Here is a 23,018-nt window from a genome sequence, read left to right on the forward strand (position 1 = left end):
CAGCATGTGCACCAACTTGGATAGAGATAACAGCATCTTCTCCATTGTTACTAGTGGGTCTAAACGTTTTCCAGATATATTTATTTATGTATGTTTTCATGTGCACACTGATAGCTAATCTATTCTATCCTTATCATGTGGACACATGTCACTTTAGCTTCAGTAAGTTGTCATTTGTAAGGAGCTTGGGAAGGTTCACTATTAAAGTACACATGAGTTGAGGATGATATAAATGAAGTCTTTGTCAATCTCTGACATTTGTGATAAGGGGCCGCTGAATCTTCTTCAACTGTGAGGAACTTTTATTTCGAAAGTGCCTTTTGTTCACCATTTAATAGATTGTGGCGGCCACCATTCAGTAGTGTATAAAAGGAAATAATATATGTGTTTGTAAGGTATGTATTTAGCAGAATTAAATACATTATTTATGTAACAAGCATTGTTGCACCAGGCCATACACCTCTGTATAACTTTTCCCTCATTGACCCAGGAATAGTTCGAAACTTTAAAGTATCTAAAGAGAGAAAGATTATCGTTGAATCACTTTGTTAATTCAGCACATGCACAATCCTTCAATGTATATGCCAGGGGGTGGAAAATACAAAATTACATTGTAGCTACTTGGCTGCTTCAAACTAGTCTTTTACGTTACATCGTTGATAGGTTAATTTTGTAGGTTTTAAGTTTTAATTCCAGAAGTGCTGGAGAAATCAAGTGTGTGGGAATATCTGTCCCAGATGGACGCACAGAGCAGGTCAACTGGAAATGTGTTTGAAGGAGAGAAGTGGGTGTTGGGTGGGAGCAGAGCTGAATCCAAGACAATTAATTCATACTATCTCTGAATCCACAGTGTCTCGTGAAACATTTCTATGACATGACAAAGCAGAATGATAAAATACGGTAATTATTAAAATAATGGTAATGAGGAGGGTCTCTAGAAATATTAGGTCTTATTCCATTCGGAGTTAAACATAGATATTTAAGCATGATTGTCAAGAACCCCAGCTCAAAATGGTGTATCCACTTGCCTTGATACTCCCCCGTGACTTGACCTTGTGTCATCCCACCCCCCATTCATTCTATGGGAAGCCATATCTTGTAACTCGTATGACTGACATTCTTTCAACATGTTACAATTCTGACACAATGAAACATATATACATATAGACACGCACACCCTTTCTTTCATTTGAATATTTGTAGGGTAACAACAAAATGTTAATAAAAAATATACATGATACCATAACTTGGTACATACTATAATTTGCCAAAGGTAAAGCCTCCTTGAGAAACAAAACAATTAATATATACTGCTATATAATATATTTACCTTGCAGCCTCATCCAGTGATTAAAACAGACCAAATGGCTCAGCAGGCACGACACCAGATTATTTAGTTTATTTGTTAAAGTCTACGAACTGTAAACTTGGTGGAGAACTAATGACAAAGCAATTACTGCAAAAAAAAAAATCCTTGTGTCATTTACACTTTTAACAGATAACAATATTATCTTTCCAAATGTTGTATTGTATGCTGTAGTGTATTTGTTTCTATCTAGCTAGTAGTTTGATTTACAAAGCTTGTACTTTTGTTGTGGAAATCAAAACAGCATTGCTTCCTATCTTAGTACATTACCAAATACTCTGGTATATCTACAGAGTGCAAGCTCATAGAGCAGCATACATTTACATGATACTCGAAAATGCAAATACAATGGAAATAAACAAACACAGGTAAACAATCATCTATTTACAGCCTCACCAAGAAAGCAGAAGTACTGTTGACGACTTTCGGGGGGGGGGTTCCAGAAAGCTGGGGGGCATTTGCATTACAATAGGTGTAAAACAATACTGCTCCATTCAGATTACTAAGAGCTCTACAGCGGCTCTGGGAGGATGTTATGAGCACAAGCTTACATTGGATACCGATCACAGAAGCAAACAGGAGAGTACTAAGCTTTCAGTGGGCGTGGAATAGAAAGGACAATCTCATGGATCAGTGGGAAAAGTCTTGAATGAAGAAGCAACAAGGCAGAAAGACTGTTTCTTCTGTAGTGAGCAACTAAGAAGGACATTGTATCTGTCCTATGCCCCGGATAGCTTCAAAACATCTTCTGTTAAGGCTCAAGGATTATGTTTTGGAAATAAAAGGGATTTTTTAGAGTCAAGGCTTTTGTGGGACTTCTAGATTCCTGCTCGACAAATCGTACATCAAAATTACGAAGAGGGGAAAAAAACGACTTGAAATAGGATTGTGAAACAGACACACCTGCAAGCTTTTCTAGCTCCCAGGCTGGAGACTTCATTGAAATGGTGGTGTTTATTAACACAAAGTTGAAATCATTGATCAGTCTGTTCAAGAAAAAGGGTAAGTAACTCTATAGAGGTAGATCATTTCAAATACAATATATTCCTATAACATACAAGGGAGAAACAAGCAATCCTTTTGTTTGGTGGGTTAAATAGTTGAGGCAAAAATGTTAGCACGCTGTGCTTTTAATTGCTTGGAACATTTTTCCGATTCCACAGAGCACAAAGATACTAGAGCTCAATCTTGTTTGGGGCTGATATTTTTGAAAGTCAAATCTTTAATTTTCATATTCTCGTGAAAACACTTTTCTTTCTTGGGGATCTAACTTTAAGTAAGGTCAATGAGTTGTCATTTTTCTTGCTTTAGAAAGGTGATGAACGTTATCATTTAGAAACATATATATTTTTTAATGGTAATCTTTTACTGTGCTAAGAATTTTTTGTAAGTATTTCAACATTTGAAATATTAAAACATTACTTTGAAGATAGTATCATAACCTAATATTCTGATAATTCCTATTAACAATAACCATTATTAAAAAATAAAGATATGTAAAGATTAAAGACTTAATGTTGTTGTGAAACTTTAGTATAGGTAAGGCAATGGATATCATTTCATATCTGCACAAAATTGAGCATTGGCTGTCAGTAGTGTAGTACTTTCCCCCCCCCCAATAATTTTTATTGAAGTTGTGATTTCATAGACTATAGTAATTTACAATACTATAACTTTCTTCAACTTTTGAGTTGAAGAAAATACATGAGAAATTAGTTACAACTGATATTCAATTCCGAATTGATCTCCAATTATTGAACTGGCTCCAGTACATGAAAATAATAAATTAATGAATATTAAAATAGGAATATAGTAACTGGATACAAGAGAAAAAGTAGTGAAGTACTTTTTAAAAGACACCTCATACTAATTGCAAATTGATAAAACTATGAAGAAGAATAAACATGCCGTTGTTGTAACCCTTATCTACTCACCCCTAATTTTACTATTTTAACTTGTTACCAACTACTTGTATATATACAACTACTTGTATATATGCCTGGCCTATTTTTATTGAGGAACATGTTGCAACTTTAAACCTAACATTATTAACCTGAATTATATAACTCTTTGCTAAGTGTACGAATCATATTTTCTGTATAGTCCCTGTAAGGCAGCTTTGGATCTGTTGTGTACAGATGGTTCTCTAGACTTGCTTCTAAAAAGCTTTAGCGAATTAGGATTTATAACACAGTTTAAACAAGGTCTCTGTCTGGAAAACAGGTCCTAAGCACACGTTATTAAACAGTGGAACTAATAACAGCATACAAATGAAGGACTATTGGTGAGAACAGAATAATGTATGCACTAGGATATTTGTCAATGTCACTTAATCAAAGCACAAGCAGATGGGAGAACTATCACACAGTGGCTCCTTAGAAATACCTATACATGTGCCTACATTATTAATAATAACCCTAATAGTGATATGTTTTATTACAAAAACTAAATTAATTGATGTGGATATTAAAAACATAATAGCCATAAGAAGGGACTTACTTTCTCTACACTTCTATAGGTATTGTTTCGCATTGCGCTCTGTAAGGAGAAATTGATCTAAGCCTTCTGTATAAAAGCCAAAAAAAATAATTTCCTATCCACCTATAATTAAATAGCAACCACTGCTTACATAGCTTATTTAGGAATAATCTCCTGTTTTCTCCTGTTTACCACTGCTTACATAGTTTATTTAGGAATAATCTCCTGTTTTCCCTGATGGCATTTGTTTACTTTATATAGAAGGATTTGTAGTTCCATCCTGTTACTATCTGCTAGATGCCAGATATCAGTTAAAATACATGGCTTACCAAAAGGCAGCTTGCATGTGTATAGACTCATAAAGTACTTATTTACTTTTAGCTTGTACAGTGTTTTGTGCATACTGTTGTCAGCAAGTATCTTTGTTGAGCGCAACCTGTTATAATAGGAACTAATAAAATATATTGCTCCTTTGAAGATTTTTTTTTCTCGTTTTATCCCTAAAACAAATTACTTGCGCTTTACAACCAGTAACATGCATTTAAGAACAGGAAAACATTTTTTTGCGGTCTGCAATAAACCATTGAGCAGGTACAAGCAATTCCCTGCAGGTATGGGAAAACACTCTGGGGATTTAACGTGGTGAATGAATGCTAGTTCTGTGCCTGCGCTAAACCAATAAACATTCTTCAATAAGTTTCAGTCTAGTTTTCTTAGGCATCTGCAGGTGTAGGACAAATGAGGACACTAATTTCCTTTATTCTGTATCTTGGGATGTTTAGTACTATTTAACTACACAATGTGTAGTACTAACTCTATTTTGCAAGAAAGGTCAAGTCTTGATAAATCCATGAAATTCCATTATTGTCGTCTTGCCAATTTACCTATACATTATGCTAGGCTGGATCTACTGTGGATAGCACCTCACAACACATAGTGAAGCTGTTGAACTCTCATGTAAGCCAGCATTGGCTCTAGCAGGGTTTGTGCAAGTGTATTAAAGTGCTTATGATGGCTGGAGTATCCCTTTAATGAATAACCTCTGGACAGTTTCATCTTTACTAATGTCTGAAAAAATGTTTGCAGACTCCCATGCGCCTGCTGAATCTAATTTAACAAACTGGTAATTAAGATGATCCCCTGAAATATAATAGCGGTTATAATCTCCATCTGGTAATGTGTTAGCAGTCATTGCTGCTTGCTGTCTGCACCTGACACGTGTCTCTAGGGACCTGGGGCTGTATCTTGATCTGTGTGGCAGCATTTTTCGAAGGGAAAGCTAGAAAAGGAGGATTCAGTAAATGCAGAAAACAAAAATAGAGTTGTGCATTTTAGGACTGAGAATTTTGCAATGTTATATGAAATAGTTATCTAGAATGTTTGGGGCATTTCACAGCACTAGGAATTATGCTTCTAATGCTGCATTTCATTTTAAAAGTTCATCAGAGTTGGTGAACCAGCACATTTAATTGTTGATGTTCAAGAATGGCTTTGTATTAATCTTACTATTGGGACAAGGTCTTTTTAAATGCATATTCAAGATGTTTTACTTGCCGTTTGTATCCTTTGTTCTTAAAAGTCAATATATTGATGCGCACTGCAAATCCTAAAATATAGACCAAGCCTAAGATTTTTTCAGTTTTGATATTCTAATCTCTAATTACTGTCTCCGTTCAGTCAAAGTTTTGGCAGATATTCCCAGTTGTGCTCTACACCTGTGCTCAAACAGGGATGCCCTGGAAACCATTAAGCAGCTTTTGGAATTACTGTTCTAGAGGTCTGTTTTTTCCTGCCTCATGTTGATTATTTACAGTTTTTTTATTATTATTATTTTGTTTCCGATGGCTGTTACCTGTAGGGATACATACTGTGGAGATGCCAATACTCTGAACGATGACCTCCATTTAAAAAATTCCCTGCCAGATCTCATTCCCTTAGATTTGTTGTTCAAATGCTGGCCATTGGAGGTGATTTCAAGTATAATTCCATATGCTAATCATGACTGTAGGCAGACTTTAAGCATATGGAATGAAACGAATTTATTCAGTGCAAGCAGATATACTACTTATTGATATATATATATATATGTTCAAAAGGTTGGGGTGACCTTGATTTTAGAAAAGCATATTTTGTTCATTACAATAACATCAAATGATCAGAAATTCAGTGTAGACATTGTTAATGTTGTAAATGACTATTGTAGCTGGAAACGGCTGATTATAAATGGAATATCTTCATAGACGTACAGAGGCACTTTATCAGCAACCATCACTCCTGCGTTCCAATGGCACATTGTGTTAGCTAATCCAAGTGTAAAAGGCTAATTGATCAATAGAAAAACCCTTTTTGCAATTATGTTACACAGCAAGAAATGTCCTTGTTTTCCATAAAAACATCTAAATTGTGTTATTAATAGATTTCCATCTCATTGACCAGTCCATTAGAATATCACTGTATATGTTATCATCCAGTGGTTATCTTTATTAATAGCTGTCTGGGATGCCTGAATCTGAGGGCACCAGGCCAAGGGAACCCTATTTTAGAAAGGACATACCATGAATAAGAATAGATAATACTTTGTCATACAAATTTTACTCTGAGCCCATAAGCTTTCCATATCCTGCTCCGAAGTCTAGGGCTGGCCCTGCTTTTTCTATAATGCCTTATTTCTTAACCAAATCAACAATATGATTGCAGTAGTCATTCACCTGTGACATAGCTTAGATGTTTTGACCTTGGGGAAGTAGGCAATAAATCATAGTGAATCATTTCAATGAAGACCAGATGCTTTTGGCCAACCATTTGATCTCACTCACTATTAATTTGTGCCAATCTTGCCATGCATAATATAACAGCTGTTCCACAATTTGCCTCGTCAGCCCTTTTATTATAAACTGCAGCAGACTGTGGTCCAGAAACTAGCTGCCCTTGGCGATCCAACTGATGTGAATGCAGTGCTCTCTAACAGTGCTCTCTAACAATTGATATCATAAACTTAAACTGTTTATTCAGAACTATTGTAGCTAACTTTTTATGTTCTTTGCTTTCTAGCTGTTTCTAATCTAGATGAGGAAAGTAAATGGGCCGTACACTACACGGCAGGCTGGCACCAGCAGGAAAATGTGTTCCTTCCCTCTTCCAGACCACCATGTGTAGAGGACCTGCATAGAGAAGCGAAGCTGAACCTGAAGACTGTGTTACGAGGTGAGTAGGCATTGCTAAAATAGTATTCTCAAATTAAATACATGTTTAACCTGCTGTCATAGATGAAATAAATTATGCTGCATTTAAATCAACAAAACACTTATGCGTATGATAGATGGTATGGTGCTTGAAGACATCTCCTGCACAGCAAATAGTTGAGGGATGGATAAAGGGGTTTATGCATATGGCACGATTTTGCTGAATCCTACATGGACCATGGAGCTGGAATGTCCCATCTGGCCAAGTTTTATTTGTGGTTATAATGTAAATTAGACCATAGAGATTGTAGGCAATGTGTAGTCTCATATAAATAGCATTGGAAAGCACTCTTAACTTCCTGTTCTCATTATGTACATGGTTATACTTTTCTATTGATTCATTCTTCCATTTTTGTTACATTTGTTCGGGCAGCCATTTTAAAGACGTGGTCAGCAAATCAGTAATTAATATGCTACATTTGCCAACTTTTGCCATGGATCTCTGGTATCCTAAAATAGTCCATTCTTAAGCAAATATACTTACTGATAGACCGGTAAAATCGGTAGACTCCCTGGATCTGGTTGTGCTTAATATACCAGGTTTAATCTCCTCTTTAAGCAATGGTTATCTGAGAGGGTTAACTTATTTTTGGTGTGAAAATGCACCAGCAGAGTAGTTAAAAGTAGGTCAAAAGACTCCTCAATCTAGCAGCGATACATATATACAAACAAAGGAAAATGTTTTCCCATTCATTGGGTTCATAATTTCCTTCAAGACAAAGATTTACCTGTCTCTGATCTTACTGAATTTCTAATCTTCTTGTAGTTGTATGATTTATTTTAGCACTGTGGATACTAATCCTTCTTAAGGGTTTATGTAGAATTAATAGTAATCGTTCATTGCATTGGAGGGCTGGATTTTTAGAGGGTGTTCTCTGTCTGGTAGGGTGTCGGGGGAGGGACTCGGCATCAGGTTCACACACAGGCCTTGTATTTCTCACATATATAAAACCTGTCTCCATGGGAACATACAGCAGCTTTGGGAAATCCAGGCTGAGCCTTAGCACCACACGTTCTGAGGGCACATGTAGCAGACGTTTGTTGGCTATAATATTAGAAGAGCCATGTCACTTCACATTAAACTTCATTAAAACCTGAAACCGAAAAAAAAGACTAAGTTTATTCTATAAGGTGAAGTATGTACATAATAATAAACATTTTCACATAGTTCTGAACATTGATGAAAAAGGGGAAATTAAAAAAAATGGTATTCAGGAGGGAGGAAATTAATCCACGAAATACAACTGTCCACTGAACACTATTGGACTCAAAAGCTGTCCGTGTGTTCTTCTATCCATGTTTGCACCTGTTTCTTTTTATGTTGGTGTGCATCAGGGACTTTGTTCTTTGAGTATAAGATATGTTGTCTTTCATTTTTTATTAATGAGCATCTCTTTTCGTGTCGTTATGGAAAGAGAGCGGAATGGACGGTAGTTGCGCAAGGCATCACCATTCCTTCTTGTTGTTCCACTTTTACCACTTGCACCTGAATTGCTTCTTATGTTACATCAGAGTTAGGAGCTTGCTAGGTTTTACCCAGAGTCTCAGGGTAAAATGTTGCTTTTCAGGGGCTGAGATTCTCCTCATATTCCATTCTAACTACTACAACCCACCCTACCCCATCACAACCATCCCTGGTAAGTTTTCAGGTATGAGAATATATATAATATATAAGAATATATTCTTTTTTGTTAGTACAGCGTATGAGAATGTGTTGTCTTTTAACATCCAAGGCATTATGATTATTAACAAACAGTTCTCTGTAAAGCCATCAATCCGAAACTTTCTGAAAGTCTCATTCTTTACAATGATATGATCACAAAAGGGTAACCGTATTATGAATCTTTTATAATATGACATGCCCTGGATTGCCGTTTGTTCAGCGGTGCATTAATAAAGCCAGTCTGCTATAGTTTGTGAATAAAACCATCATGCAAATATTGTTCAATAATATATGCATTTCCATTTCCATGGGTCTCTTACCGTGTAGACAATCAATTTTATACCCCTTTAAGCAGTAAAGGACACACTTTTCATGTTAAGCCTTTTGGCATTGCATGAATGTGCTAAATACATACAGGGTCATATTTATTTTCCTGTGTTCGAATTTTAATTACTAATGCTAATGCATAAACTAATGCAAGTTTCAAGAATATAAAAAGTCAGTACTCATATTAAAGTGTACTGATGACAGAAGTGTGTGCTTTACAGATCAAATCATATGTGGCTTAATTGCTAGCAATTGCATAGATGAAAAAAAGCTATTTTTCTTTTTGCCTCAACGTGTTCAAACACATGGTTTGTTTCCTTGTACTCTTCAGCTTCCTGTCCAGTTTTGTTATATGGAACTCGATTTAGGAGGGGAAATGATGGGTGATCCTGTCTATTTGCATCCTGAATTTAATTGTTGAACCTTTTTACATTACTGATGAGTCTGAGGTTACATATTCTCTGCAAGAAAATTTTTCTCTCAGGAACATACCCATTCTGTATAACTGTCTGTACCAAAACACATCTACCTGGCAAACACTCAATACCTCTCAAGTGTCTCTCAATAGTGGGGTACAATCCTTGTATGAAATCCAAACTGCTTTTGGATTCCTCTCCTGTTGAAGCACAGTGTTTTCTAGACTCTTGAAGTCAGTTGGGTAGTAGGCTTCAAGAATGGAGGAGGAGGAAGTGGTCAACAGTGATTCTACAGTTTGTGCATTTTGATTTTTTATTATTTTCTGCTATTTCCAGTGGGCCATAAAACATTTAAGTAAAATAGTTTAGATTTTTTTAGTAAAATATAGAAGGAAGGTTTGGCAAATATAGGAACATGATCGTTGCCTAAGATTTGGCAAGCTTAACCACTGTATTGTAAACAATAGAAAAAGGACTGAAAAGGAAAAGATCCAGGCCTTAGTGATGACTGAAGGGCTTAAGCTGATGGTTGTATGGATATGATGCATTCTGGGAACACCTGATGATGTTTACAGGTGCAAACATTAAAGCAAATTCAATGTATTCATCATCCATGGGAAAACTATACCCTGTTTTCACAATAACAAAAACGTTGTCATGTTGCTTTTGAAGGGCCTTTATTTGAGGAGATCTTGTTTTCATAAATAAAAGACAATATATCAAAGTCAAATAGCCTTTGATTTGCCAGTGTACACAACTACTTTTTGCGCATGAGACTATTTTATTTTTTAACAACTGAAGGATGAGGTAAAGGCCTTATTTATTGTCAAGCATTTTGTGTGCTTATTAGTGTTGACATAGATAAAAGAGTTGGCATTCAAACTTAGACGTGTTCTCAGCCTCCTGTTTTCCTTTTGCTGGTTGATCAAGGGTATCATTTAAACTAACCAATGTTTCCAAGCCCCTCATATACAAACTGTCATTGTATACTATGTGGACAAAAGTATCGGGACAGCTGACCATTACGCCAACAGGGACTTTTATGAAATTGCATTCATAATACATAGACATTAATATGTGGTTGGTGCCTCCTGTGTAGCTATAACAGCTTCCACTCTTCTGGGAAGGCTTTCCACAAGATTCTTTCTGTGGGAAAGGTGTTTCTGTGGGAATTTTGCCCATTTATTCAGTAGAACATTTGTGAGGTCAGACACTGATGTTGGACGAGAAGGCCTGGCTCTTAATCTCCGTTCCAGTTCATCGCAGTTTGAGGTCAGGGCTTTAAAAGAATGTAATTTAAGTTGTGTAAATGCTTTATTATTCTTCATACAAGTTCCATAAACAGGTAGCAAGAGGCTCAAAACAGATAAAATCAGGTTGCTTTTTAAGCAAGATGATCACCTGTGAATTTGCCTTATTTTTAAGATTGATTTTTGCAGTTGAGATATTCAAGCAGTAAACCCCCTCCAGTAGAAGGAGGAGAAGAAGAAACAAAAGCCCGGAAGCCTAGTAAACAGAAAGAAAGACAGATAAAGTCATTCATAGTTTGTGAGAACCCTGATAATTGGCCTAGTATAACTTACTGTGTTTATCAATAGGGATATACAAGTTCGCTTTGGGTGTACACAATACTTCTTTTGATTAAACATACATGAAGAAACAGATTTAGGAGATGCAGATGGATGTGATAAGAGTTTGGCTACATTTATTAAGGGATTATTGTGCAAAGATTCTAAATCCTGATACAGTGAGGGAATTTAAACATGCATGGAATAGGCATGTAGCAATCCTGAATCTAAGACAAGATCAAGGACCTATTAAGTTTCGAGTCTTTACATCAGGAAAAATAGGCAGACTACATGGGCCGAATGGTTCTTATGTGCTGTCAAATTAATTTTTTCTATGTTTCTCAATTCTGTAATAGAAATTAAAAATCATCTTAAATCTGGCACTGTAGGATCCCGTTATCGCAGAATATGAAAAACATACCATATTTTGTTATTACAAATGCAAGCGTAATTTATGGCAATTAAATGTTTTTTTTTATTTCTACACCGTTTTTAAACATCATTGTAACCTTTCTATACAATATTTGTATTGCATGTTGGCATAATGTTAAATGTAGGTAATAGGGTATTTAGGTCAACAAATGTTTCACTCCCCTTAATGCCATGGACTGTGCACTGTTCTGCCTGCACTGACGCGTTATAAGTAAATGAATTATACCCAGACACAACACTGTTGCATTAATACAATGCTAGTTTGGTATAAATAAACCTTTATTTTACTAGAATTTCCATAGTCAAAGTGTTTCAGTAACCATGTCAATAGGTGTTTATTTTGGTTGAGCATGTAGAAATGTCATATTTTTGCCTGATAGGCCATAACTTGCAGACATTCCCTAATGGCAGAATGTCAGATTCGGTTTCTTAAAGGATAAAACATGTTTTAAGGAAGGGAGATCATTGTTAATCTACGGGGAAATGCTTGTCACCTATGAGGGTTGTATTACAAGCCGTATTGGTCCAAGAGCAGATTGAATCTTTAGCTGATGTACAGTCACATTAACTTTCTGGAGCACTTGTTAATCTAAAGAAGAGGCCTCTGAAGTCCTGAAGGTCTATGTAACTCTACATCCTTTTTTGTTGTTTTTGCACAATTAAAGCAATTAACCTCCACTAAAGGCTTAATCTTATTAGGAGCAACCACCTTGCTGAATTTGTCAACATTGGCATCATTGATCTGGTTCCAAATTCATTTTAATCTATAGACACTTACCATTAATCTGCTTTTGGGATGCTTTCTTACTTTTCAATTTACTTCCTTGTGTAGAATGTGACAAGCTTCGGAGGGATGGATATCGCAGTTCCCAGTACTATTCTCAAGGACCAACTTTCTCATCCTCCAATATGGTTTGCACGCATTATCAAGAAGACGACGAACAACAGGATCGCAAGGTATTCTAAGGATCTAGTCATATAGAACTTGTTTATGAGACCTAAAACATATGCTTTTCAAATATTTTCAAAACGATATTAATTTTGGTTAGATATAGCACTTCTGGAATAATGTAACATATATACCCTGATTAGATCAACCTAGCTAGCCTCCTTGCATGGAATATGTTGTGGATGCAGTAACATGATCTTTCCAATGTATCTGCCTTTCCAACTGTTTATCCTATTGAGAATGCCCAATGTCAAGGATTGGTAGTATTTAATCCAGTGATGGAGAAAGAACATTTTAGGAGTTCTACTACCAGGAATAAAGCACACTAAATTATGTGTGAATTTAGTATTATCACATAGAAGATTATGTAAAAAATGGATTCTTGTGCAAAGTGTTCATATCGCCATGGCAACCATTGGAATGGCCCCATCATCAGGAAAATTCTGTTGGCTGTCATGGTGATAAGACCACCAGGGATGCCAGAATGAGAAGTGATGCACAATCCCAAGTTTAGAACAACATTTTTTGCTTATCTACCTTCTAACAGGCAACTGCTTTTACTACATAGACATAGACTCTGTTCCAAAACAAAATTTTCCCCCAAAAATTATCAGCTACAGACAAATAGTATACCTATAAAATAAACATTTTAGAGTGCCAAATACATTATGGCTTTTTTACTGTAATTATTCAATGTTATTGCAATCTTACAAAACAACATATAGTTTCACCCTTCCAGTGTCTTTTTTTTAATTAATCAGTTTTTTATGAGAGTCTGTTATCTATTGTATTTATTAGAAAAGTTAGCTGTAAAGTGGCCTCTATCCAATGCACAGATTTATTAAATAATAGATGGGACAGCTTGCAGTCGGAATATTTTTTTTTCACTTTACAACCACGTCTAATTGTATCACAGCAAAATGCAAAAGGTCAAAGATTTAGTACAGTTATCTCAATCTATGAACCACTAAAAGGATTTCAGCCATTAGTAAAATGATCCTTAAAGGTCACTGATGAAGAAAATGAGCTACACATAATTAATCTTTATTAGTGTTAATTTCTTATAGCAATCTATGTATAGTAAATAACTCTAAACTATATTGCTGTCTTGATTTTATAGCAAATCACATCCAGAATGTGAATATGCCATTTTCCTGGCGTCTTTAATCTCCAAGTATAATATTGCCTTAGTAGTTTCCAAGATCTAGTTAATTACTAATTTGTAAGTAATGCTTATTTATATTCTAGTTAAGAGAGCAACAGTGTGCATCATTTAAACAGAAAAAATATATATGCGTACCTAAATCTGGTCTTTCCGAAGGGTGGGTTGGTCACAATGCATAAGTCATGTGGGAAAAATAGTACAAAGAACAAATACATGTTTTTAAAAAAATGTTTTTGTGGTTCAATATTCAAAATGGGGTTGGGGTAGCAATTGTATTTTTGTTAGTATCCAGATGTGTAATTTTTACCCACACAACAGTTTTACACAAAGATGTATACAAAGATAATGCTCAGAAAAGGCTCCTTTTGGGTTAATAGGGAGGGTGTATGCTTACTATCTCATGTGTGATGTGGGGTAAATCACACACCTGCATTCCCCATTTCAACACGTTTTAGGTTTAATTGTTAATTGACATTTACATAAATGAGTTAGGTTTTAATAAGCAGTAAATAACTTGTCAGATGATGCAGTATGTGTGTGAAGTTCTCATATTTACATTCTAAATTACTTCTATGTGCTGATTTTATCCTGAAACTTGGTGGTAGCCTTCAAGAGTCTAGCAACAGATACTTTAAAGTGATTGGTGTCCAGAGAGTAAAGAGTTTAAGGTTTAACTGTAGAGACATTGGGACTGTAGTTAACAGTTATACCGTAATTTATAGCTATCAGTGCTCACTCCTCAGAAACATATCATGTAACACCTGGGAATTAATGTCCACCTCCATAGGCAACAGGCTACGACCACACAATTAAACTGTGGCCCTAAAGGTCTCTGTGTCTTGTGAGTATGAAAATACAGACCTAGGAAGCCTAGAGGAGCAGTTCCCAAGAATGATAACCATTAAAGGAATTCACAAAACGCATAATTCTGTATTTTAAGTTTTTAAGTTCTACCCTTATGTTTAGAGGTTAGACCCACACGAACATGCACTGACATAGTCTACATTGAAGAGATGTCTTGATACCTAGTAGGTCTCACATCGCACTTTTAGATTGAAGTACACTTACTGCAAATGGAAGCTGGAGCAGATAATATAGTCATATGTTTAATGGGTATCTGACTAGTCACTGAAGCTCTTTCATTTAATCTTTTCTTTTTCTCACAGTCTAATATGTTAGGATGCATCTGTCAATCTTGCCATAGTGTCTGCTGTTGCTTGGTGCCCTGGACCATCAAGGTACTCAAGCTGTAGAATAGACACATGTAGCTCCACATGTTATTACTTTAGTGATACATCAGCGATTGACAACCTTTTGGTTCTTAAACTGTTATTGAATATATTTGATTTAAACCACACCTGGAGAGCTGCTGGTTGCCATATCCTGTATTAGAGCACCTGAACACCACATCCTTTCCTGTGCATTGCTTGTTCCGAGGATGGAAGCATTATTTTAAACTCACATGTATCTATGAAGTTTAAGAAGTAGCTTCATTGTGATTGGCTGAGATTGTAATATGATCCTGTACGTAATAATACGGTCTCCAGTTCAATACAAACATGTATGTTCCATAACACTAGCTTATATGAAACTATTATTCCTTTTAAATACACATGCATATTGCATGTTATATTAGTAGATTTACTTTTACCCCAAATAGGTTTACCATAAGAGGTTTAAAATAAAGTGCAAGACCTATGTTTTACATGTTTGTATGTTGAGGGGGATATTACTTTGGGTCATATTAATAGAGTGGTGGATAATCATTACCTTAACCTTGTATCCGGACCTTGTGCATAAGATGTCTGTTAGTATACTGTTCCATGTGCTAAATTGAGGTAATTTATCAAAGTCAGTTTCAATTAATTTTTTCAGCCAAGAAATGTGTTACTGCCATTTGCAGAATACTTTAATACAATGACCAATCTGATTAAACACATTTGTGAATAGCCATTTATGTGTGTATCTATGCAATTGTCTAAAAGCTCTCTTTTTAGATTTTATGATTATTTAAATTTAAAAAAACAACAAACCCTCAATAAAACATATAAAACATAACTCCGTGGCTACATCGCGTTACATAATACACAACATACGCTTAGGACAAACTGAATGTTAGCATTTAACGCCATTTAATATGTTACTGTATGTAGTAATACATTTGTTTTTTCCTCTCTTCATTAATATTATGACATACCAGTTACACTAAATCAAATGATGGTGCCTATTGATCTGCTTAGATAACATTCCAGCTTAAATCCTGTTCCATCCCCATGATCTCAGAAATGCTTCTCTGCTTTTAAAAATATAATTACCCTCGTCTACACCTATTGTGCATGACTTAGATTACCAAGTAGCCAATGTGGAAATTGTTATAAGTAATGCTTAATTTTCCACCTTGGTGGTAATGTTGAAAGTAGACATTGTATTTAAAAAAAATTTTTTGTCTATTGTTAAATTACCTCTTTGTGGACACTATGAATTGTTTTGTATTAATAGGTTTAATATGTCAGATATCAATTAATTGTTGCTTGGTAATGACCAGCTTAGACCCTCGTATACATTTTGCATATTGTAATTTCACTTGTAACACGAGTCTTTACTTTCTGTGCCAGCTGCACAGTTTGGTCCTATGTATATTGTCAGCGGTACAGAAAAGGAGCAAAATACCGTATCCCGGTGTAAAGGTCAAATCTGATTGACAGCCAAAGCTAGGAAGTCTAAAAGATGTTTAAAATGTTCTAAGATTTGATTTTTGTTTTGCTCGTGTAAGGTACTGGCTGCCTGTGAATATGAGAATGGTTAGTGCCTACAGAAACCCATAATGCTGATGTGAAAATTTAAATCATCTGTACACACTGTTAGTTCTGCGGTTACTGACCTTCCAAGTGACACCAGCCCCCCTGACCTATTTTATAAGCCATTGGTATCAGATGAAATCAGGTCATGCTACATATAAACTAGAAAGCAGACACCAAAGATGGATAGATCACGGGGGGGCTGTCCTGATTTTTCACACAGGCAGTCGTTTAAGGTTTTAAGGGAAAATGCTAGGTTAGTTAACTACAGCTGCACTCTATAGACTCTGTAAAAAAAGAAATAGAAGAATTCAAGTCATTCAAGTGCAGAATCATTGATAATCAGAACAAACGCAGCTTGTTATTAACACGCAGGTCTCATACACTTTCACAAACAGCATAATTTGTGTACGCATAAAAAGTGCCAACTCTTATTATAAACAATATATCTTATGCAATGCTTTAGAAGCAAAAAAAGAAACACTACTATGAAAAGACACCTAAAAAACATTCAATGCTTTCAAACCGTTTGTAGTTCTTGGCTATGGAGACAATAAAACTCTGTAACAGCAGCAGTGCTCTCCAGAAAAAAACCCTCAACTTTTCTTTAGTTGTTATGGCTTGTGAATAGAACATTTTCTGGCTGTAGGCAAACCGTTGCTTTATTCAGCGGGAAAATCCATGCGAGTATGTAAGTGTTTTTTTGTTATTTCCTAATGTGCCAGTTAAAACATATCATTATATAGCTGATGCATTATGTCTAGGTAGTGTTCCTAGGGTTGTCCACATTCCTTGGTCACTATACAGCTTTCCTATTAATTGCACATCCCTTGGAGGATGTCTGCAAAACATTTTGGTAGGAACGTAATTGTTATATATGGAGAAGACATATTTTGCATAAACTTATCAATGAAATTAAGGTTAGATTACAAGAAGACTCTTGTGAAATACTCTCACTTCAGTAACCTCATTAGGCACATCATAACAGCTTTCTGGTAACTCTAACCTGCCCATCTCCACCATATGTTCTTTGGGTCTTTTTGATGGGAAGTATGCATTTAGCAGCCAAACAGTCACAGTTTTTGCAGGACAGTCCAGGTTTTCAGCCACTATTCCACTTCTGTGGACAGTGACCTTTTATCTCCCCAGAATGGCCAAGGGTCCTTAAAAATCAATTGCAGCTCCCATGTTGCCTCATTGCACTGCCCTCAGGCTGGACGTCACAAGGTGCCCAGCCCCCTACATAGGTGTCCTTACTTTATTACAATTTTCACGGTCAATCCAACTCCCGGCAGAAGTGAGAGATATATTGAGTGAATTTAAACACCCATAGGATAGGCATAATGCTATCCTAACTACAAGACAAGAAAAAGGACTGATTAAAGTTGACACTTTACAGGAGAAAAAATCCATATATATGTGCTAAGTAAATCAGAATTTTCCAGTAATGGCGGTATCATAAATATGTATATGTTTATGTTAATTAGATGAAGTTAGTGATTCCTCTTACACAACCAGCGTAATACTTCTTGCCTGGTGAGATACAGAGTAAGATGTGTGTATTCCGCTTTTGTTTGTTCTTAAACAGAAATTCTCAAATTTACCAAGTACCTTTTTACCTGTGAACAGGTTTTTAATAGTTTAGAGATGGAAACATTCTGGGATCTACAAGACATATGCATTATTCAGTAACATTGAAAGGATAATAATCACCTTCCATGGGGCCTCTATTCCAAAAGAAATTCTGCTTAACATAGAACTTTCTATCTTCTTTCAACAGCGAAAAGAGGTGTTTCTTATAGCCATTGCATCTTATAATTAACAAACCCTGGAGTACTCAGAAGAACATATATGTTTAAAAAAGTACATGTTCCTTTGTGAAACTCAGTACCCCCTTGTTCCTTTTTTTACTTTTTAGCACTTGGCTACTCCAGTTTTTAGTCTGCAGCACATGTTTTGTACCTCTGTGGTAGATGGGTGCTTGCAGAGTCCTATGCCAAACCTTATCACTACGGGAGAAAGCATTGGGAATGCATTACCTCTGGTGTCTTCTGCTTCTAAGTGAAACGCACTTTGTTTACCAGTCAGAAAAGGCAAAAAATTGGGTATTACTGCTAAGTGATAAAAGTATCACCTGAGCACCTCTCAGGTTCAGTTATGTCCCAACTGATATGTGTTCAAGGCTTATTAGGAAAAACACCACATTACTGTGCTCATGAAGCTGATAAGCGCAGAATAAAAATCATAAAATTCTTCAGCTACATAGTTAAAATGGAATATGCTATGTCTGTGGCGAAAATGAATGAGAAACAGTGATTGGGGAGTATCTAATGTAATGTAGATTGCGTTATTAGACACTTTATTAGATACTTTAGAAACTGCGTGTAATGCAATCCTTGATTTACCAAATAGTTGATAATTGTCAACATTGGACAATATAAGATTCATACATAGAGGTGGGAAATACAATTATTTCCTTTTGTGCCCCTTTTTTGGTTAATGTGTTGGTTCCAAAATGCATTGTTGAATAAATTAAAAGGTGTGATTCTGCAGGCTTTAATAATCACAGCGCGCTCCATCTGTGCACATTATGTGGCCAGGTTTGTTGTCGGAGTTATAATCTGAATCATATAAGTCTGTGGATCCCAGAGGCAACCGTGGATAAAAAAAAAAACCACTTTGATTTCCCTATTTGTTAGCATTTTCCTTCATGAATAGAACCAAATTTTTACATTACATGGAATAATTTTAATAAAAAGTAAATGTAATCAAGTCAGCCAATGTTGAGAGTATGCACAGTTTCACTGTAAGTCTAGATTTGTTTCTCTGTTTAGATAGAAGACATTTTTGAAACAAAAAAAGCAAACAAATTATGCATCACCCTGTAACGGCTTTCCTTTACTTTTTCAGTTTTCTGTTTCTTCAAGCGAAGAGGAAAAGCTTCTGCCAGGGAAAAGGCCTAAAACTCCAGTTTCACAAGAATTCTCTGATACTCACACCAACTGGACTAAGTCACTCCCGCTTCCCACTCCAGAGGAGAAGATGCGCCAGGAGGCGGAGGCAATACAGACTGATGTGATACCAATAAATGTATCAGGTATGATTACCAGCATTACAAAGAATGGAATATTTAACAAAGCCGGCCATGTTATAATAAGGTTTAATTGCAGATCAAACTTGCAGCAAGTACTCAGTATATCAATACAGTTTTCACACATAGCTGGACTGCAAATCACATTGTAGTCAGCCAGCCATTGCCTGCCTGAGCATGATGACAGTAGTGTTTTTTTTGCTGTACATGATGGTATCTATGTATGTATACACACAACGATAAACCTTTAGTTGCAATGCTAGGGTCCTACTGCTTACCATTTTGCCAATAGATGTGACATCCATTTCATAATTTTTGGACATGATTTCAAAATTAATAAAAAACTCCCCCTTCATGCCGTATATGTTTAGATGTGACAAGGCTATACTGTATTGATTGTGCAATAAAATGGCAATAATCTTGTATTTTAACATAATTCCTTAACACTCTGTAGGGACCACCTGATATCAAATCCAGTAATTTCTGCATGATTTGGTGAGATGTGGTGTTTGTATGTACAATTTCTTGTCATATTTGATATAACGATGTAGAAAAATATTTTAAGGTCTTAGTGCAAGTTTTGCACATTTTTTTTTACTGATTTCCCTTACAATACAACACAATGAAAGTGGGGGAGGGGAGGGTTAGAGTCATTCATTCTTCAAGACCTGATGGCAGCTGAGACAAAGCCTGAATGAGTTAAAGAATGTATGGTTGGTGTGCAGCCAGTCTGCCCCCTAGTGGCTGTTCTGTCTGTAGCACTTTGGGGATTTGTTTTATACATAGAGGGGGCATCCTACTAAACAGGTAACAAGGCTGTTGTATAGTTTGACCAGGATGATTAATTAGCTGGAGCACTTTAAATGAAGAAAAGAGCATTAAAAACACTTCTTATAGCTAAAGTTAAATTGTTCATTCTGGCGGTATACAAGTCCAAGATTAAGATATAAAAAGAGAATCTTTTAGTTTCTATTTTTTTTTTTGTGCTATAATACTGTACAAAGTTTCTTTCTACAGCTATGTCCCCATACATATTATGAGTATATATTATAAGTACATTTATTATACAGACCAGTCTGCCAGAAGTACTTATACTGCTTCCTTTTCTTATGTGGGGTATCTTGGGATCATAAGCTCATTGGGTGTGGCTCCTGAACTGGTGTGTGTCTCATTGTTTTAAGGGGTTAAACACTGGGGTTTTTGTGCCTTAATTTGAAATTGTGATTTCTCTTCTGTTTATTTTTAATTATTAATATATTGAAGGGTACTAAATTACTTATTTATACTGGAAAACACACTTAAAAACCAGGCTGCAATTATATTAACTCCTTAATGGAAAAGGTTCCAGATTTTTTTATATATCTTTGTTCAACCATAATGCCCCTCTCTCTTTTAGATTACCCAAGCAAATTATGTATTATTGTTAATTATGTATTATTGTATATAGAAAACACATTTTTACATATAATAATGAAAATTGTCTTAAATGTTCCATACATACTGCACCATTTTAACTTTTTTTAATATTATAATATACTTTTGGTTTATTGGGCAGTGAAGGGGTTTTATTTTATTTCTGCCTTTGTCGGCTGTCAGGTAACAAACATATGATTGACGCTGTAGTAGCAGGGAAGTGTGGCTACTGCGAGTATACCCCACCATTCGCTTTAGTATTATATGGCGTGTGTTTAAATATGTCACCCATTTTCAAAGCTGTTACTGGGCCCCTGCAGTATATCTTCTTCTATAGGTGATCATCCATTATATGGCAAAGTAATCCACCAACTAACATAAAATTCTGAATCTGGGGATACATTAGAATAGCTTAGCAGTTTGCATTTCCACAATGTTACTGATACAGCTCCTATAATGATTAACAGTTTAAATAAATTGAAATGCTTTTGGAAAGACAATGCAATGAGTTCAAAGAAAAAGTCCAAAATTGGATACATACGTGTGGCCATTATATTTTTTTTTATGTAGTTTCCTGGTGCCATGTTTTTCCGTGATCTGGTATGTAACATAGCAGACACAGAAAAATGTCCACACGTTTTGCTGTACTGATCTCTTAAAGACTGCATCTTTGAGGGTCAGTGAAATTCAATGCCATCATTGCAGTCTGGGCCTTAGTGCATCACAATGTCAGCAGAGCCCTCTTTGTACTAAATGAATACAATGTTCATACTAAGATGGAGTCTTTAGTGTTACGATGGTTAGGAACCCTTTTCTCATTTCGTTTGTGGGGTGTGTTTTTTGTTTTGTTTGAATGCATGCAGCTTTAACAGTGCCTGAAATAACATTTTGCATGTTCACTTTCTTTACTTCATTAATAAAGTGACCAGATCATTTAATGAAGGAAGCTTATGGAAAATGCATACCATGCAATTGCAGAGGTTTTTCTTTTCAACACTCTGGATTACTTCCTTTGGAAGCAATTACTAAACATAATGCCTGACAGTTCTGTTACTTGGTACCCATTATATACTATTTCAAACCATCTTTAATGCTGCCACAATAAGGATTTCCGTCTTCTTTTTATACCTGTAACCAGATTATGTGAGAATTAAAAGAAATGCTGTATTTCTTTAAAAATAATCAGATTCACTTTCTAATTTAATTCTGTGAGACCATCTTCATGGAGACAGTATGGCATATGAGCTTTAAAATCAGTCGGCATATTCTCTTTGGTATTACGCCTGTACAAAGTCACACAAAGCATTATAATTTAAAAATAGGTAATTCAATTGACCATTATTTGATTTTAGTGTTGCTTCTTACATTATTCACCATTTGATACACCCTTAATTTTAAATCACTCTTTATTACTTAAAGATAAACATCTTCTGAAACCTTTATTGTGGCAACCTGTTGTATATCTTTCGTGTGTTTGTCTTTGCCCTGAGAATACACTAACATCATCCATTAAAGCCTTCCTTGTTATTCTTTGAGTAGTGTAGAGGTAACCAATGCATGATGTTAGAGGTGCTTGGTATTAATGTTGCCTCGCTTGTTCTACTACTCTGTATCAGGGGAGAATTTCGACCGCCAGGCCAGCTTCCGGCGGTCACTTATTCACACAGATACTGTGGTCAGGCGGCAGAAGAAAGTCAAAAGGAGAAAGACTATAACAGGCGTTCCTGACAACATACAAAAGGAGCTAGGTATGGCTCATCAGAACTGTATCCCATCAAAAAAAGCCACCCTCACTGCTCATCACTACCAGTCTAATTACACCTACCACCACCCATCAAACAATACAGTCTGATAGCCATTGGAAAAAAGGTGTTAGATACAACATAACCTTAAATTGTTCCCAGCCAAGAAAGATGAGGCAACTTACTAACAACTTAAATGGAACCCATGGCAGTTCCTTAATATCTGTGATGTAAATAACATTGTTCCTTTTCCATTTCCCAAATATATGTTCACTGTTATTTATTTATATACTAACTTAAAAACATTTCTGGAATTGTCAGGTGATGTGCTGATATCAAAGCCTCTATTACTGCGGTGAAAACAACTG

The 23,018-nt window shown here is 35.8% G+C and overlaps 1 protein-coding gene across 1 annotated transcript in view; it reads left to right on the plus strand.

Moving 5' to 3' along the window:
* The window catches only part of LOC149284780 (NHS-like protein 1), a 127,295-nt gene that overhangs the window by 96,778 nt on the left and 7,499 nt on the right, over window positions 1-23,018 (plus strand). Inside the window, exons 2-5 of the mRNA XM_089496209.1 lie at window positions 6,896-7,048; window positions 12,325-12,449; window positions 19,315-19,501; window positions 22,525-22,656. Of these exons, the coding sequence (XP_089352335.1) occupies window positions 6,896-7,048; window positions 12,325-12,449; window positions 19,315-19,501; window positions 22,525-22,656 (597 nt within the window). The remainder of the gene's footprint in view (window positions 1-6,895; window positions 7,049-12,324; window positions 12,450-19,314; window positions 19,502-22,524; window positions 22,657-23,018) is intronic.

This window comes from Sceloporus occidentalis, unplaced genomic scaffold (genome assembly GCF_023333645.1).
Source record: "Sceloporus occidentalis isolate IW3139 unplaced genomic scaffold, rSceOcc1.0.p SCAF_88, whole genome shotgun sequence".
NCBI classification, from domain to species: Eukaryota; Metazoa; Chordata; class Lepidosauria; order Squamata; family Phrynosomatidae; genus Sceloporus; species Sceloporus occidentalis.